Here is an 18,013-nt window from a genome sequence, read left to right on the forward strand (position 1 = left end):
TCTGCTTGCTGAGCCATCGGGGCCTGCCCACAAATACTTTTTTATTCACTATTCAAATCACTATGGGATTTATCTCTACTTATGAAGAGTAATTTTGCTGGATACAGAATTCTATGCTGTTGGTTTTTCTTTCAAGATTTTAAATATTTCATTCTACTCTCTACCTGTTTGCATGGTTTCTGATGAGAAGGCCAAAGTCATTTATCCCTCTTCCTTTATAGGTAAATTGCTTTCTTCCTCTGGCTACTTTGAAGATTTTCTTTGTCTTGGGTATTCTACGGTATGAATATGATATGTCTTGGTGTCATTATTTCTCATGCTTAGTGTTCTGTGAGCTTCTAGGATCTGTGGTTTTGTTTCTGTCGTTTTGGAAAATTCTCAGCCTTGATCACTTCAGTATTTCTTCTGCTCTTTTCTTTTTTCTCTTTCTAGTTTTGCCACCATATGCATGATATGCTTTTCGGTATTGTTCCACAGTTCATGTATATTCTGTTCCCTCATTTTTCCATTCTTTTTTTCTCTTTGCATTTTTGTTTACATATCTTCAGGCTCACTAATTCTATTGATGAGGCCATCAAAGGTATTTGTTGCTGAGTTGAACAATCTCTTTATATATTCTGGATACTAGAACTTTATCCGATATATCTTTTCCAAATATTGTCTCCCATTGTGTAGGCTGTCTTTTTACTTTCTTGAAAAAGTTCTTTGATGCACAAAAGTGTTTAATTTTGAGGAGTTCCCATTTCTTTCTTTCTTCAGTGCTCATGCTTTGGGTGTAACGTCTATAGGAAACCGCCTCCTATTATAAGATTTATAAGATATTTCCCTACATTTTCTTCTAACAGTTTTATGGTCTTAGAGCTAATGTTTAGGTCTTTGATCCATTTTGAGTTAATTTTTGTATAGGGTGTGAGATATGGATCCTCTTTCATTCTTTTCTATGTGGATATCCAGTTCTCTAGGCACCATTTATTGAAGAGACTATTCTGTCCCAGGTGAGTTCGCTTAACTGCCTTATCAAAGATCAGTTGTCCATAGATGAGAGGGTCTATATCTGAACACACTATTTGGTACCATTGGTCAGTATATCTATCTTTATGCCAGTGCCATACTGTTTGACCACTGTAGCTTTGTAATGCACCTTAAAATCAGGTAGCGTGAGACCTCCGACTTTGTTTTCCTTTCTCACTGTATTTTTAGCTATTCCAGGCACCCTGCCCTTCCAGATAAATTTAGTTATTGTTTTTCTATTTCTGAAAAGTAAGTTTTTGGGATTTTACTTGGTATTGCATTGAACCTGTAAATCAATTTAGGTAGAATTGACATCTTAACTATATTTAGTCTTCCAATCCATGAACACAGTATGCCCTTCCATGTATTTAGGTCTTCTGTGATTTCTTTTAACAATTTCTTGTAATTTTCTTTGTATTGGTCTTTTGTATCTTTAGTTAAATTTATTCCTAAATATTTTATTCTTTTGGTTGCAATTATAAATGGATTTTTTTTCTTGATTTCCCTCTCAGATTGTTCATTATTAGTGTATGAAAACACTGCAGATTTTTGAATGTTGATCTTGTAACCTGCCATTTTTCTGTACTCATTTATTAGCTCTAATAGTTTTGCTGTGGATTTTTCAGAGTTTTTGACATACAGTATCATATCATCTGCAAACAGTGAGTTTTACTTCTTCCTTTTCAATTTTGATGCCTTATATTTCTTTTTCTTGTCTAATTGCTCTGGCTAAAACTTCCAACACAATGTTGAATAACAGTGGTGATAATAGACATCCTTGTCTTGTTCCTGATCTTAGGGAGAAAGTTTTCAGTTTTTCCTCACTGAGGATGATGTTAGCTGTGGGTTTTTCATATATTCCCTTTATCATGTTGAGGAAGTTCCCTTCTATTCCTATCCTTTGAAGTGTTTTCAACAAGGAAGAATGTTGAATTTTGTCAAATGCCTTTTCTGCATCAATCGAGATGATCATGTGGTTTTTCTGCTTTGATTGTTGATATGGTGTATTACATTGATTTTCTTATGTTGAACTACCCTTGCATACCTGGGATGAATCCTACTTGGTCATGTTGTATAATTCTTTTACTGTGCCACTGGAGTCGATTTGCAAGAATTTTGTTGAGAATTTTTGCATCTATATTCATTAGAGGAATTGGTCTGTAATTTTCTTTTCTTGTAATATATTTGTCTGGCTTTGGTATGAGGGTGATGTTGGCTTCATAGAATTGAGATAGGTAGCCTTCCCTCCTCTTCAAATTTTTTGAATTGTTTGAGCAGGATTGATACTAATTCTTTCTGGAATGTTTGGTAGAATTCACATATAAAGCCATCTGGTCCTGGACATTTCTTTTTGGGGAGCTTCTTAATGACTGATTCAGTTTCTTTAATTGTGATTGGTTTGTTGAGGTCAGCTATTTCTTTTCGAGTCAATGTTGGTAGTTCATGCCTTTCTAGGAAGTTGTCCATTTCATCTACAATGTCTAGTTTATTAGCATAAAGTTGTTCATAGTATCGTCTCATTACCTCCGTTATTTCTGTGGGGTCAGTGGTTATGTTTCCTCTTCCATTTCTGATTTTATTTATTTGCATCCTCTCTCTTCTTTTTTCAACCTTGCTAAGGGGCCATCATTTTCTCATAGAACCAGCTTCTGGTTTTGTTGATTTTCTCGATTGTTTTCACATTCTCACTTTCATTTGTTTCTGCTCTAATCTTGGTTATTTCTTTCCTTTTGCTTACTTTGGGGTTAGTTTGCTGTTCTTTTTCTTATTCTTCCAAGTGGACAGTTAATTCCTCAATTTTTGCTCTTTCTTCTTTTTTAATAAAGGCATTTAGGGCAATAAATGTCCCTCTGAGCACTGCCTTTGCTGCATCCTATAAATTTTGATATGTTGTGTTTTCATTTTCATTTGCCTCAAGATATTTACTGATTTTTCTTGTAGTTTCTTCCTTGACCCACTGGTTGTTTAAGAGTGTGTTGTTGAGCCTCCATATATTTGTGAATTTTCTGGCACTCTGCCTATTATTGATTTCCAACTTCATTCCTTTATGATCTGAGAAAGTGTTTTTTTGTTTGTTTGTTTTTTATTTATTTATTTTTAATTAAAAAAAATAAATGCAAACATTCTTTTTTTTCTGTTTACCATACCCCTTTCCCCACCCTTTCATTGATCTCTAGCATTTCAAACTGAAGTTATTTTAACATTTGTTCCCCCTATTATTTATTTTTATTCCATATGTTCTACTCATCTGTTGACAAGGTAGATAAAAGGAGCATCAGACACAAGGTTTTCATAATCACACAGTTACATTGTGAAAGCTATGTCATTATACAATTATCATCTAGAAACATGGCTACTGGAACACAGCTCTACATTTTCAGGCAGTTCCCTCCAGCCTCTTCATTACAACTTGACTAACAAGGTGATATCTAATGGGCAAGAATAACCTCCAGGATAACCTCTCAACTCTGTTTGGAATCTCGCAGCCATTGACACTTTGTCTCATTTCACTCTTCCCCCTTTTGGTTGAGAAGGTTTACTTAATCCCTTGATGCCGAGTCTCAGTTCATTCTTGAGTTTTTCTCCGTCCCTTGATGCTGAGTGTCAGCTCATTCTAGGATTTGCGTCCCAAGTTACCAGGAAGGTCCACACCCCTGGGAGTCATGTCCCACGTAGACAGGGGGAGGGTGGTGAGATTGCTTGTTGTGGTGACTGGAGAGAGGCCACATCTGAACAACAAAAGATGTTCTCTTGGGGGTGACTCTTAGGCCTAATTTTAAGTAGGCTTGACCTATCCTTTGTGGGGTTGTTTCATATGAAGAAACCCCAAGATTGGAGGCTCAGCCTATAGCTTTGATTGACATACTGGTTTTGATTGGTAACATTTCCTTTTGATTGTTTTTAGAATTTCCATTATCTGTGCTTACGTTACCTATCTGTTCTTGCATGTTGTCCACTTTTTCTGTTAGGGCTTTTAGCATATTAATCATAGTTATTTTAAATCTATGTCTGATAATTCCAAAATCTTTGTCATATATATTTCTGGTTCCGATGCTTGCTTTGTCTCTTGCGATTGTGTTTTATCTTGCCTTTTAGCATGGCTTATAATTTTTGTTCAGAGCTGAATGTGACATATTGAATAATAGGAACTGAGGTATATAAGTTTTTGGTGCAAGGTTTTATGCTTATCTGATTAGGAGTTAGGCTGTGTTTACTGTTTGCTGTAGCTATAGGTTTCGGAGACTTTTGTTTCCTCTGGTGTCCTTGTATTGTTTTTCCTGTTGTCTTTGGATTTCCCTAGACACTCCTTCTTAGAGTGTGAGCTTTGTGGTTTTTTCAGCTGTAATCCTCTGTTATCATGCCTCTGTCTTATTTTCTAGGCCTCTGCAAAGGTTTGTAATATTGAGTCTTTCTATCCATAAACATGTTAAGTTGTCCCACTTATTCATACGTTTTGTATACTTTAACAATATTTTATAATTTTCTCCATAAAGCCTTGCACATTTTTTATTAGACTTATTCCTGGATACCTAAAGATTTTATTTTCGTTAATAATGAAATTTTTAATTTCTATTATATTTTCTCTTTTTTGATCAGCCTCACTAGAGGTTTGTCAATTTTGTCAGTCTTTGCTTTAATAAACGCATTAGGTAACACACACACACACACACACACACACACACACACACATCCCACCTTTCTCTTTTTCTTTAGTCTCTGAAAAAGTTTGGATAAGGTGGGTTTATTTGTTCATTGAAGATTTGATAAAACTTGTCTATAAATCAGTTTGGCCTGGTAAATTTGGTTAGGGCAGGTTATTTATTCACTTTTTTTTTTCTTAGCAGTTACTATTTTCTCTTTTAAGTTTTGTGTTTCTTGAGTATATTTTGATTTTTATATTTTTCTAGAAAATTGTTGATTTTTCTGAATTTTCAGATATATTGCTCATATATTCTTATCCCTGTTCCTTTATAGATAAATTGTTTTCTTCCTCTGGCTGCTTTTAAGATTTTCTTTTTCTTGGGTTTTCTGTACCTTTTTTAAAATCACTCTGTGTCTGTAGTTATATCCTTTTTACTTTCTAATATTTATTTCTAACTTTTCTCTTTTTTGGTCACTCTAACAAGAGGTTTGTCAGTCTTTGCAGGGAACCAGCTTTTGCTATATTGATTTTTCTCAGCTGTACTTCTGTTTCCTATTTCATGAAGTACATTAATTTTTACTTTTTATTACTTTCTTCCCCTATTTTTATTATTTCACTCGTCTTCCTAGATTTTTTTTGTTAAATGCATAATTTATTTTCAATCTTTTTTTATTTTTTTGGAAATGCATTTAGAGCTATAAATTAACCTTAGGTACTGTTTTGCTACATTCCACAAGAGTTGATAGGAGGTACTTCTATTGTGTCACTTAAAATACTTTGTAATTTTCACTGTAATGTTCTCTTTACTTCAGTAGTTGTTTAGAAGTGCATTTCACAGTATCTGAATATGTATACATGTATGTATATATGTTTTAAGCTATATTTTTAATTTTAAAATTTAATTACACTATGGTCAGATAATGTGGTATGTATTATATCAATTATTTGAAATTAATGAAAACTACTTCAGGACCTACACTTGGTCAATTTTTAAAATGTATGATAGCTTTCAAAGAATGTATATTCTCTATTTTTTGGGTGTAGCTATTTACCTACTCGCTCAAGTTTGTTAATTTTGTTATTAAAATCTGTTGAATGTTTATTTAATGTTGTGTGATTTATCTGTTTTTGGCAAAAATATGTTAAGACTTCTCATTTGATTGCAAATTTGTCTATTACCTTATAATTCCATTATGATTTATATGTTTTGAGACAATAGTGTGAAGGTTATGCAAATTCACAATTGTTATTCTTTTCTATGGATTCTTCCATTAACTGTTAAATATTATACCTCTGTATCCTTATGCTTTTTGCCTTAAATTCTTGTCTAATATTAATAGTGCTGCATCATGTTTTCTTTGGTTATTTTCAAATTATGCTTTATAATATCCCATTATTTTCACACTTTCTGCGTGGTAGTTTTGATTTAGGCATGTCTTTGTAAACTATATTTTTAGGTGGATATTTTTAAAGCAAACCTAATAATTTATGTTTTAAAATACATTTCTTTAATCCATTTGTATTTTTTGTCTGATTATTGATATATTTGGACTTATACGTGCCACCTTATTTTGTGCTTTCTTATTACTCTTTATTCTTTGCTTCTTTTTGCCTAACATATGTTTTTAGAAAATTAGCCGTTTTGGCAAGGGGAGAATCAATCATTTGAAAGTGAGATGAGTTAGGAGGCTGTCGCTACAGTCCAGATGCGAGCTGAGGACCTGAGCAGAGACCAGGGTATTAGCAGGGGAGTAAAAAATCACTGGAGATAAGCAGTGGAGAAAAAAATCACTAGAGAAAAAATTTTAAAGACATTTCAAACATATTCATTGTTGTACTTTTCCTCATTTTTTAATTTATGCATTTCACAGATATTTTTGAATGCCCATGATTTTAGGAACAAGGAAAACAACAGTAAGCAAGGTAGTCATAGTCCCTGCTCGCCCCAGCATTCAGTCTAGTTGGGGAGAGAAACATGAATCAAATTATCACATCAGTAAAGATCAGAGTGGAGCTGTGAAAATCTGGCCAAGGAGCAGTGATAGGTAGGGGATTACCAAATGTGGCAGCCAGGATAGGCTTCCCCGAGGAGGTGTGGGCTGAAGAGGAGTTAATCAGGTGGTAGTGGATTTAAAGTGGGGGAAATAACAGGTGCAAAGGCCCTGTGGCAAGAAAGAGAGTATACAGTGTTCTAGGGACAGAAAGGAGCCCAGTACAACTGGTATGGTATTGTTTTTTAATTCCAAAATATTTAAAAACAATCTAAAGTTTCAATATCAGGGAAATTATTAAATGATGATCTACTATAGAGTGGGGTACTATACAGCTATTAAAATGACATGTAAATCTACCTATTCACATTCATAATGATCAGTAATAAAAGCAAGCTATGAAACTCTAGTGTACGATCTTATTTTTATTTATATGTAACATTTTAACAAATAGATATTTATTTCAGTGTATATATTTTGCAGAAAGAGTAAGAAATGTATTCACCAAATAATCATCTCTAGGGAGTGGAATTCTGAGTGATTATAATTGTTTTTTTTTTGCTTATTTGTACTTAAATTTCTACAATAAATATGATTTATTTGTGTCAAAAAAATAAAATGAAAATAAAAGACATTTCTGAGCCAGAGCCAGTAGACTCAGTAACTTCTTGGATATGGGGAAAGAGAGAAGGGTAATTGTTAGAACGGATTTGGGGTCATGTGACTAGGAGCTTAGTGAAAGCATGAACCGGGAGAGGTGCCATAGGAGGAAGGAGCAGCTTCCCCAGGATGAGGGGTAGAGAAGGTCATGACATGTTGAGAGATAGCCAGAGATGTCTGGTACGAAGTTGGAAATATGGTTCTGAAACATAAGAGTCAGGAACTGCCAAGAAATAAAGCACAGTGTAGTGGTCCTCAGGTTTTTCAATAAGTAGGTTAAGATTGACTTTGAGTGTCAGTCGAGGGGAAAGGAAATCAGGATGCAGCAGGTTAAAGAACGAATGGAAAGGATAAGGATGAGCTCTAAATGTATACAACCATTTCATGGAGTTTGGGGAAAAAGAAAATGAGGATTTAGGGTCTGGAGCCTGGGAGAGACCACAGGTTTTATAATATATACAGCTTTAAAAATCTTCACCATAAAATTAAAAGCTGAGAGGTGAAAGTTAGTGAAACACAGCAAAAATGTATAGAAATAGGCTCAGACTGGACCTAGGTGATAGGTATTAAATTCTATATTGTCAGTTTTTCTGTCCGTGTTTGGAGATGTTATTCTGCCGGTTTCCAATATTTCTAACAAGTCAGTCATCAAATAATGTCTTTTCCTTCTGGCTGCATATAAGATTTTATTTTTATCTTTTTTTTTCCTTTTTATTTATCTCTCTTGGGATTAAATAGTTTTCTTAATGAATACACACCTGCATTAATTCTGGGAAATATAGATACCCTCACTTCAGATATGACTGTCTGCATTCTCTCTCTTCTCCAGATCTCTAATGCCACTCTGGCATATATTAGGTCCTCTTAACTCGTGACCATTTCTCTTAACCTGTCTTTCATATCTTTAATCTATATTCTGTGCCTAATTTCTTTATATTTCAGCTCATTCTGTTTTGCTCTTTTAGTAACATTTTCACCCAAGTTATACACATACATGGTTTAAAGAGGCAACTAACTCTATAGGGCTTGTGACCCCAAAATAGTTGTTCCCTGACAATTGTTCATTATTTTCTGCTCTCCAGAAACTTTCAACTCTTTTGACTGAAATCTTTCCTTCTTTGCCTCAATAATTTAAGTTCCTTGCCTTAATTGATATGTCTTGACTTTTTAGATTTTTTATTAGGAAAGTTGTAGGTTTACAGAAAAGTCTTGCAAAAAGACATTTCAGTTTTGAAATAACCTGTTGTTTGAGTGCCGTGGAAGATGTGGATTTAGTTCTTATTACTTCCTGTCCCAATACACACATTGCCCAAACCAGACTTCAGATGTGCTTGATCAGGTCGACATGAAATGTTCCTATTTTTTGACTATGCAGACCCTAGTTGCAGATGAGGCATGATTGCTTTTTGTTTCTTTCAATTACATACCTTTTCCGTAGAGTTGGTTTTTTATGTACAAAATACTAATTTAACCCTAAACTCTCCTCTGGTTGTAGAAATCTCTTCTCAACATGCTCCACATGTTAGTGATGCAGTCAATTTTGTGCTGAAGAAGTCCTTCCCAGAGCCACTCAACGTTTTGCACTCTGGAGTGGTTGATCTCCAGTGGCTGATGTTCAAGCCTTGGACACTCCCTCTGCCATCATTCATGGCTTTCTTTTGATTTTTTTCCATTGTGTTTGATCCTCTGGCTCCTGGATCCCGTATATTCCTCATTTGATTTAATGCCTCATTTTGGTAGAGCTCATCCTCCAATTGTTTCCTGAGAAAAACAATACATGGGAAAAAACAATACATGGGGAAAGAATCTAGGAACTAATTACTTCTTAAATAGAATTTCAGCCAACTTTCCTGTTTTTATCTCACTTGTACCCAGTGCCACCATTTCCTGTCTTTGGAAGCTGCTCCTCCACTCTCCTTCTGCTGGTTTGAGTTCCACATTCTTGAGTCTACTAAGTTGATTAACTCTCACTCCTTTGCTTTACAACCTTCAAACCTTCTGTGATTGCTTCCTTTCCCTTCTCTCCATTGTTGAGGTTAGAAAGTCTCCAAACTATGGCCTAGAAAGGGTTGTATCCCCACACTCTCCTTCTATGAAGTAGATTTGTTTCTAATTCACTCATTGGAGAAGTCACCTTTTGTGAATCCATGTTTTATGTAGGTGTATTTTGTAGTTCTTGATTTTGTCTCCTGTATCCTTAAATGAGCAGCCCATTTGAACCCAAGCTCCAGAGATGCCCCAGGATAATACTTACCAACTACAGAAGTAATCCACCTCTCTGGATTCACAATTTGTCTTTCTGGTCTCTGATGATCTCCTTTACTTTCCTGTTGGCTTGGAATTTATTTTAAGATCTTTTTAAAAAATACTTAATCATGTTTAGGTATTCAATAGCAAGACGTTTTCTCCAGATTCTAGTCCACAATATTTCTGAACAGAGAAAACTTCCCTGCACTTATGCAACACTTTATAGAAAGCACATCCACATTTATGATTTTTAGTGCTTCCTTCAGCAACCCTTTGGCTGGTAGGTTAGGCGCCATGATTTCTATTTTACGTCTCAAGACACTGACCAATAACCTATCAGATAGCATGGGAAGTTGATGGCAGAGCTGATATTTAAACTCTGGGTTTAAAGCTCTTTTCAGTGACTCATGCTTTCAGAAGAGAAACTGATTCCCATAAAAATGGCTTTACCTTAAGGGTTAGACAATTCCAGGTTTTCCCTGTTCACAAGCAAGACGTGAAGTGGCTGAAAAGCTTCCCAAGGCTTTCTGGGGGTGCAGATTATAGGTAGGATATCAGGAGTCCTTGCCTTGACATTAAATTTTCATGAGTTAAGGACTTGAGTTAAGTTAATGAGTTAAGAGATAAGAGTTAAGTCTTATCCCTCTGCTCTTAGGGAAAAAATTAAACCATTGGCCTCCAAATGCTTCTGTGCCAGCACAAGGGCATGTGTTTTAAAAGAGGATATAAAATAATTAGTGGCCATAAATACTGATAATTCTCTAGGAAAAGGAAGTCCCCTGCCCTGCATTCTCCTCCCAGTAATACCTTTATACTTAAGGAATCACAGGGGCCCAGTTGGTGCGTTCTTAAAGGGATTCTATTAGCATAGCTATTCTTTAGAACCTGAATTCATGATTGACCCTCACATTATAACAAGGTATAATAGTAGTCATTTCATCTGTGTATTTCTTTCACCATTCACATGCCTTACCTTCAGGCATTGACATGGAATGAAAGTTAATAGGATAAAACCTGAGCCTGGCTTGACCTCCAGGTCCCAACTCATGGCCAAGGTAGTGAACTCATCTTCAGCTATGTTGGACAAATTGGGATGGTTGATGGGGAAATGCTGCTTGTTATTTGATGTCCCTCCCCATTAAACTGGAGTGCTCCTGGGAAAACTACAGTGGGCATCTTGGGACAGGAGATGACTGGGATCGATGAACATTTTCCAGGAAGTTGTTTTACTTTGCAAGTTCCTATGTTATGGAAGCAATGGTTTTGACTGTTTCCTTTCTTCTGTCTTACTCACTGGACAACATTACAGTCAATCTCATTTTCAAATAAAAAGGAGTCAGAATAACCTAAATAACAGTTTTATTGACTATAGCATGTGGAGTGGCTCTTAGCCTGCACACATATGCTCTTTTCATTGACTCAATTTACCATCTGTGTCTTTGACACACCATATTTTTATCTTCACAGGTACTGTGATTGCTTTGCCAGTGGTGACTTTTGCAACAACTGCAATTGTAACAATTGTTGCAACAATTTACAGCATGAAATTGAACGGTTTAAGGCCATTAAGGTAATAAAATTCCATTAAACACATGGGTTTAAAGAACACTTAAAAGTGCTTGACATGTTCATAATACTATGTCTAGAGAGTCCTAATTTCAATATTGGGAAATTTCTAAGTGCTGAAAAATAGACATTAAATACAACTCTGTTCCTGAATGTTCAGGTTTGCCCTATGATGGTGGGCTATGATGAGAGCAGAAGCCAGAGAAAGAGCTTCTTTTTCCCACCAGTGTGTGGGGGGTAGTCGGGGCGTGGGGTAGATAGGGGCTTCAGAGATAGGGCAGAGTTAGGAAAGTTCTGATTTAAGAATGTGCAAATGGATTATTTGTCTTGATTGGGGTTTAGAAATTTTGGATGTAGCAGATAAGTTTGAGTTCAAGCAGTATAGTCTTAAAAAGAACAGATAATCCACTGTAAGAAGAGCACTGGGCAAAAGACTAGGCCATTACATATTTATTAGTTGCATAGCCCTTGGCTTCCAGGTGAGAGTCTAATCTCTCGCTTTCCTAAAGAGGCAAGACATCACCTCGGATTGCCCTGGAGGCCACTTGCTGAAGGCTAAATTGCAGGGCCTAGCAGTTTTTATACCTTTCTGTAGGTACAAAAGATAATCAGGGAAAAGAGTGGGACAGTTAGGTTTGGGGACATGCACCTGCCCCAGGTAGGCACTTCCTAGTGTCCTCGAGAATACACTGGGAACATGGATAACCATTGATTATACAAATAGAACAAAATGTGTTTTATCATAAAATAACTTAATTCCCCTCTTAAATTATGGATAAATCAACGAATCATTTGAAAATATCTGATTAACTTCAATACAGCCTGATATTATAGGGCAGAAGAAAATTATGGTGTGTCTGAACTTCGTAACAGTAGCAGTTTCTTTAGGGATAAAGAATTCTATCAACAAAGTGTAAAGTTATTTATTTAAAAGGTGGAGTAAGTTTTTTTGGCAAAATCTGTTAAAGTTAAACCTTTGTGTGTGCTCTGACCTGGCAATTCCAGTCCTTAAGCATATAGTCAACGTGTAAATCCACGCAAAGATGTGTGGAGGAATAGTCACAGAAACTTTATCCATCATGGCCCAAAACTGGAAAGAGCCTGGATGTCCATCAGTAATAGAAGGACAAATTCAATGTGATATATCACATGGAACAGAAGGAACACCACTTGTCCATGACCAGGAAGGAAATGCAGCCACGTCCAACACAGTGGAAGAATCTAACAAACATTCTGCTGAAGGAAAGAAGTGAAACATAAAAGGGCACATGCTGAATGATTTCCCCTAGATGAAGTTCCAAAACAGGCAAAATGAAAGAACTAGAAGTCAGAACTGTGGTGCCTATGGGCGTGTATTGACAGGGAACCACGAGGGACCTCCCCAGGGTCCAGAAGCAGCTCTGCCTGGCCTAGGGCTGGCTGGTGGCGCACACACGTGCACTGCGTGTCTGTCCCACTCCACTAAAAGCAGAAATGCACAAGCAGAAGTAGCTGCATCCTGACTAGCGCTGTGTGACAGGACATTCTGCGATGCGGCCCTGCTGGTGGACAGCACAACCCCAAGGAAGGCATAGTGCAGGGACCTCCAAGTGTTCAGAGAGAGCGGGTTCACTTTGAAATTAAAAAATATGTACATATATGTGTGTGCACATAGGTCGAAACGCAAAAACAAAGCAGGATTTAGAGCCTTGTGTGCAGGATGAGGTGGTGTGGCCCAGGCAGGGGTTTGGTTCAGGGGTAGCCTGTGGATTTGGGGGCTGGGTTGGCTTTTACCATCCATGAGTCTCAGCTTTTAACCTCTCCATGCTTCAATCTCTGCATCTGTACAGCAGGGATAGATTTATTTCACAAGTTGGCTGCAAGAATTAAATGAGAGAACACGTACAAATGACACAAAATGCCTGGCGCCAGGTGGATGTTTCATAAAAGTAAGCTCTTAAAATGCCAGGACTTCAAAGTTATATAAAAAACTGTGCAAGACAAGCAGCGTGGACAACCAAAACTATAGGCTGAGCCCCCAGTCTTGGGGTTTGTTCATATGAAACTTAACCCCGCAAAGGATAGGTCAAGCCTACTTAAAATTAGGCCTAAGAGTCACCAAGAGAACCTCTTTGGTTGTTCAGATGTGGCCTCGCTCTCCAGCCAACGCAACAAGCAAACTCACTACCCTCTCCCTGTCTACGTGGGACATGACTCCCAGGGGTGTGGACCTTCCTGGCAACATGGGACAGAAATCCTAGAATGAGCTGAGACTCAGCATCAAGGGATTGAGAAAAACCCTAGAATGAGCTGAGATTCAGCATCAAGGAATTGAGAAAACCTCCTCAACCAAAAGGGGGAAAAATGAAATGAGACAAAATAAAGTGTCAATGGCTGAAAGATTCCAAACAGAGTTGAGAGGTTAGCCTGGAGGTTATTCTTACACATTAAATAGATATCACCTTGTTAGTGTCAGGGAACTGCCTGAAAATGTAGAGCTGTGTTCCAGTAGCCATGTTTCTAGATGATGATTATATAATGATATAGCTTTCACAATGTGACTGTGTGATTGTGAAAACCTTGTGTCTTATGCTCCTTTTATCTACCTTGTCAACAGACGAGTAGGACATATGGAATAAAAATAAATAATATGGGGAACAAATGTTAAAATAAATTTAATGTGAAATACTAGAGATCAATGAAAGGGAGGGGTAGGGTATGGTATGTATGAATTTTTTTCTGTTTTCTTTTTATTTCTTTTTATGAATAGATGCAAATGTTCCAAGAAATGATCATGATGATGAATATGCAACTATGTGATGACATTGTGAATTATATATGTATATTGTGATTTTATATGTAGAACGGAATGATCAAAAGTTAAGAATGTTTGCATTTGTTTGGTGTTTTTTTGGTATTTAAAAAAAAAATTGAAACTGTGCAAGAAGTACCAGAAAGAAATATGCCCACATGGAAACAATGATTTTCTTTGCATCTTTACCTTCTATTAGTTTTCTACAATTAATATAAGGACTTTGAGACTCAGGAAAAGCCAAAGCCTGAAGAAACTATGTCTATAGTTTATCTTTAAGTATGGAAATGATCTGAAATAAAACAAGGGGTGCCAGGGAAGATGTAGCTGCCTCTTCTCCAAACCACCCCTTTGCCTCTGGACTTCTCTGGGGCCAGCAGCTGCCTGACCTGGGGTCTGGGGCTCCAGGTTCAGGTAGCAACCGTGGGCTCCGTGTCCATCCAGCAGCTTGCAGATGTCGGCGCAAGGTGGCAGAGAAGGCGCCAGAGATCAAGGCCAGGGAGGCCGAGGAGCCACAGTTGCTGCATAGTGCCAGCATCAGTAAGTGGTTCAACGTGTGGATAAGGTTCGGGTTCCCGTTATGACTGCCCACCCTGGGGTCGCGCTCAACCCCCCATTGGATGTCTTTGTACATCACAGTAAACTGCACATGGAGGGTTTCTGGAGTCTGAAGGAGGGTGAGACAGTGGAGTTCACCTTTCAGAAGTCTGCCAAGGGCCTGGAATCTATCTGTGTCACTGGACTTGATGGGGTGTTCTGTATTGGGAGTGAGAGGCAGCCAAAGGGTGCCTTACATACAGAACATACAGAAGCACAGATCAAAAGGAGACAGGTGGGCGGGCCATCGTGGCTCAGCAGACAGAATTCTTGCCTGCCATGCTGGAGACCTAGGTTTGATTCCTGGTACATGTCCATGTAAAAAAAAACAGAAGAAAGAAAGAAAAAGGAGACAGGTGCTACAGCTGTGGAGATCTAGACCCATCGTGCCAAGGAAAGCAAGCTGCCACCCCAGCGCAAGAATTGCCACTTCTGCCAGAGCATCAGCCACAGGGTGGCCTAATGTCCACTAAAAGCTCAACAGACCCCCAGCTCACAGGGAAAGCCATCCTACTTTAAGGAGGAAGAAGAGATCCACAGTTCTACCCTGCTCCCAGAGGCCCAGAATTGAGTCACAGTGTGTGTGTGGGGGGAAGTTCCAAGGAGCAGGTATCAATCCACAGAGAGGAGAAAGTGGGATAGGTTGGGTAGGGGGCAGCTGGCACTGCCGTGTTTCTTAGTCTGGGGTCCATAGCATCATCCCCTCTTCCATCTTGGTGGGGGGACTTGATATCCCCAGGACATGATATCCTACTGGAAAATTGGAAATTAGTTTAAATGGGAAGATGGTACAGAGAGATAAGGAGAGCTGGGTCAATTTAAAGATCAAGAGAAGAAGCCAAGGTTAGATAAGAGTTATCTATATGTGTAATAAGGGATTCCTGTTCCCAGCCTCTTAATCCTAGGGCTTAGAACTTGCTTGGTACATCAAATCCATCCTTCACTGATTTAGGCTAGGTCTGCCATGTACAATGTGTGTGTGTCCAAGAATGGATGTAGGAAGCAAAGACTAAAATCCTTAACCTTTCAAAATTCTGGACTTTTCCTGCTTGGCTTCCAGGGAGACCATAAATAAAGGTGTCTTTGTGGCATCCAATGCCAATCTCTATCCTGCTGCAGTAGTGACTGTAGTGTCATAGTAGCTGAAGGAGAAAGAGGTTTTGTTGACATGCTGCCGTGGGATCATTGCAGACCTACCTCCTCACTGTATTGTAACAGGGCAAATGCAATAGAACACATTGGGTGATGTGTGTTGGATCCTAGGTTTTGTTTGTTTATTTTTTTAAATATTTTTATTGACAAAACAACATACAAACACAAACATTCTTAACATATGAACATTCCATACTTGGCGTACAATCCATGGCTCACAATATTATCACATAGTTGTATATTCATCACCATGAACATTTCTTAGAACATTTGCATCACTCCAGAAAAATAAATTTAAAAAAAGAAGAAACTCATATATACCATACCCCTTACCCCTCTCTCTCATTAACCACTAGTATTTCCATCTACTCAATATATTTTAACCTTTGTTCCCCCTGTATTTTTTCTATACCCTTACCACTTCCTTTCATTGATCACTAGTTTTTCAATCTACTTTAAGATTTGTTCCCTGTATTATTTTTTATTTTTTTATCCATATTTTTTACTCATGTGTCCATAACATAGATACAAGGAACATCAGACACAAGGTTTGACAATCACACAGTCACATTGCAAAAGCTATATCATTATTATCATTATACAATCATCTGCAAGAAATATGGCTACTGGAACACAGCTCTGTAGTTTCAGGCACTTCCCTCTAGCCTCTCTAATACACCTTGAACTAAAAAGGGGATATCTATATAATGTATAAGAATAACCTCCAGGATAACCTCTCGACTCTGTTTGAAATCTCTCAGCCACTGACACTTTATTTTGTCTCATTTCTCTCTTCCCTCTTTCAGTCAAGAAGATTTTCTCAATCCCTTGATATGGAGTCCCAGCTCATTCTAGGATTTCTGTCCCACTCTACCAGGGAGGTTTACACCCCTGGGAGTCATGTCACACGTAGAGACATGGAGGGCAGTGAATTTGCTTACCGGGTTGACTGAGAAAGAGAGAGAGGCCACATCTGAGCAACAAAAGAGGTTCTCTGGGGATGACACTTGGGCCAAATTTTAAGTAGGCTTAACCTATTCTTTGGCAGGGGTAAGTTTCATATGAATAAACCCCAAGATTGAGGGCTTGGCCTATTGATTTGGTTGTCCTCACTGCTTGCGAGAATATCATGATCCTAGTTTCTTGTCTCCCCCAAATGCTGCCTCCCTCTAGTTTATATATTTGTCTGGGCCTTGTAGAATTTCATGAGTCACTGATTTGGTGATTGCTAGGTGGCCTAATTTGTACAAATATAATGTGTTGGTCTTTCTCCATGTTCTTTTGGGGTTTTTATTGTTTATAAACTTCTTTTTTGTGTGTTGGAAGAAAAATAACCAAAGCATCTTTGATAGAAGATTCTGCAGCAGGCAGAAGGATCTGAAACATGCTTGGGGGCCTCTCTTTGAAGTGGGAATCTTGAACCATCCTTTATTTCATGTTCCCCTATTTCCTATTTTGGACTAGATCATCTGTCCTAAAAACTTATCCCTTCGCCTCTCTCTAGCTCTGCCTCCCCAAACCCTCATACACATTTAATTTGGAGGTTATTGCCACAACTCCTCAATGACTTTTGCAAAAAAGAAACCTGAAGAACCTAAGAACACTCCATCCCTCATACCCAACCTTTTGAGTTAAGACCATTCCTCTATGTGATCTGTGTCAAAAGATTAACACTGTTGTACTTGGATTGACCAAACCTACTTAATCAGCAACCCTAGGGTAGAGAAAAAGTGAGGTAGGGGTGTTTCCATGTAGAAAGTGGAGCTAAGAGATCAAGGAAGGGAAGATGAATGTATCTCCAAATCATTCAGGAACGTTTATGCAGGTGCAAGAAACTTATGTCAAAGTGGCCTCAGGATTGTTTAATAGGAGACAGAAGAATGTAACACCATGTTTACTGCTAGGAAACCAAAGCTATGTATGGAATCTTGAATTTACGGGGAGGAAGGGAGGTTAGGAAAGTGTGAACCTGTCCTTTCTCTAATCCATTCCCCTCATTCGTGAACTGCAGGCAACTGAGCCCGCTTGGGCTTTGGTGACCTTATCACTGGGGTATGTTTTTTGATGGTTGATTTTGTACTGGGTAGTTTTCTTTCTATCATTTTCTAACATATTAATCCTTTCCCCTTCCCCACTTTCCCTGGGATAATACAATGAATAAGTAAAGACTTATTGGTAGTGAAAAAACAAAACAAGAAGGGGTACACCTTCTTAATTATGTTAGGAGACTCACTGCTTACTGTAGCTTTTTAAACATAAGAACCACATTGCATTGGCAAGTAAATGAGACACCTTTCAGTCAACACCACTTCTGAATAATAAGATACATCTTGATGGAGTTTTGCATTTTCTATC

The 18,013-nt window shown here is 37.8% G+C and overlaps 1 protein-coding gene and 1 pseudogene across 14 annotated transcripts in view; both read left to right on the forward strand.

Annotated features, from left to right (window-relative positions):
- Nucleotides 1-18,013, forward strand: part of TESMIN (testis expressed metallothionein like protein) — a 178,666-nt gene that overhangs the window by 25,912 nt on the left and 134,741 nt on the right. For all 14 annotated transcript variants that reach the window (XR_013157490.1, XM_077115470.1, XM_077115471.1 and 11 more), the window contains one exon: nucleotides 11,020-11,122. Coding sequence is in view for 13 of the 14 variants with exons in the window: in XM_077115470.1 (XP_076971585.1) it covers nucleotides 11,020-11,122 (103 nt within the window). In the remaining variant the exon portion in view is untranslated. The remainder of the gene's footprint in view (nucleotides 1-11,019; nucleotides 11,123-18,013) is intronic.
- On the forward strand, nucleotides 11,762-18,011 carry LOC143646301 (protein lin-28 homolog A-like; annotated as a pseudogene).

Source organism: Tamandua tetradactyla, chromosome 9 (assembly GCF_023851605.1).
Source record: "Tamandua tetradactyla isolate mTamTet1 chromosome 9, mTamTet1.pri, whole genome shotgun sequence".
Taxonomy (NCBI): Eukaryota; Metazoa; Chordata; class Mammalia; order Pilosa; family Myrmecophagidae; genus Tamandua; species Tamandua tetradactyla.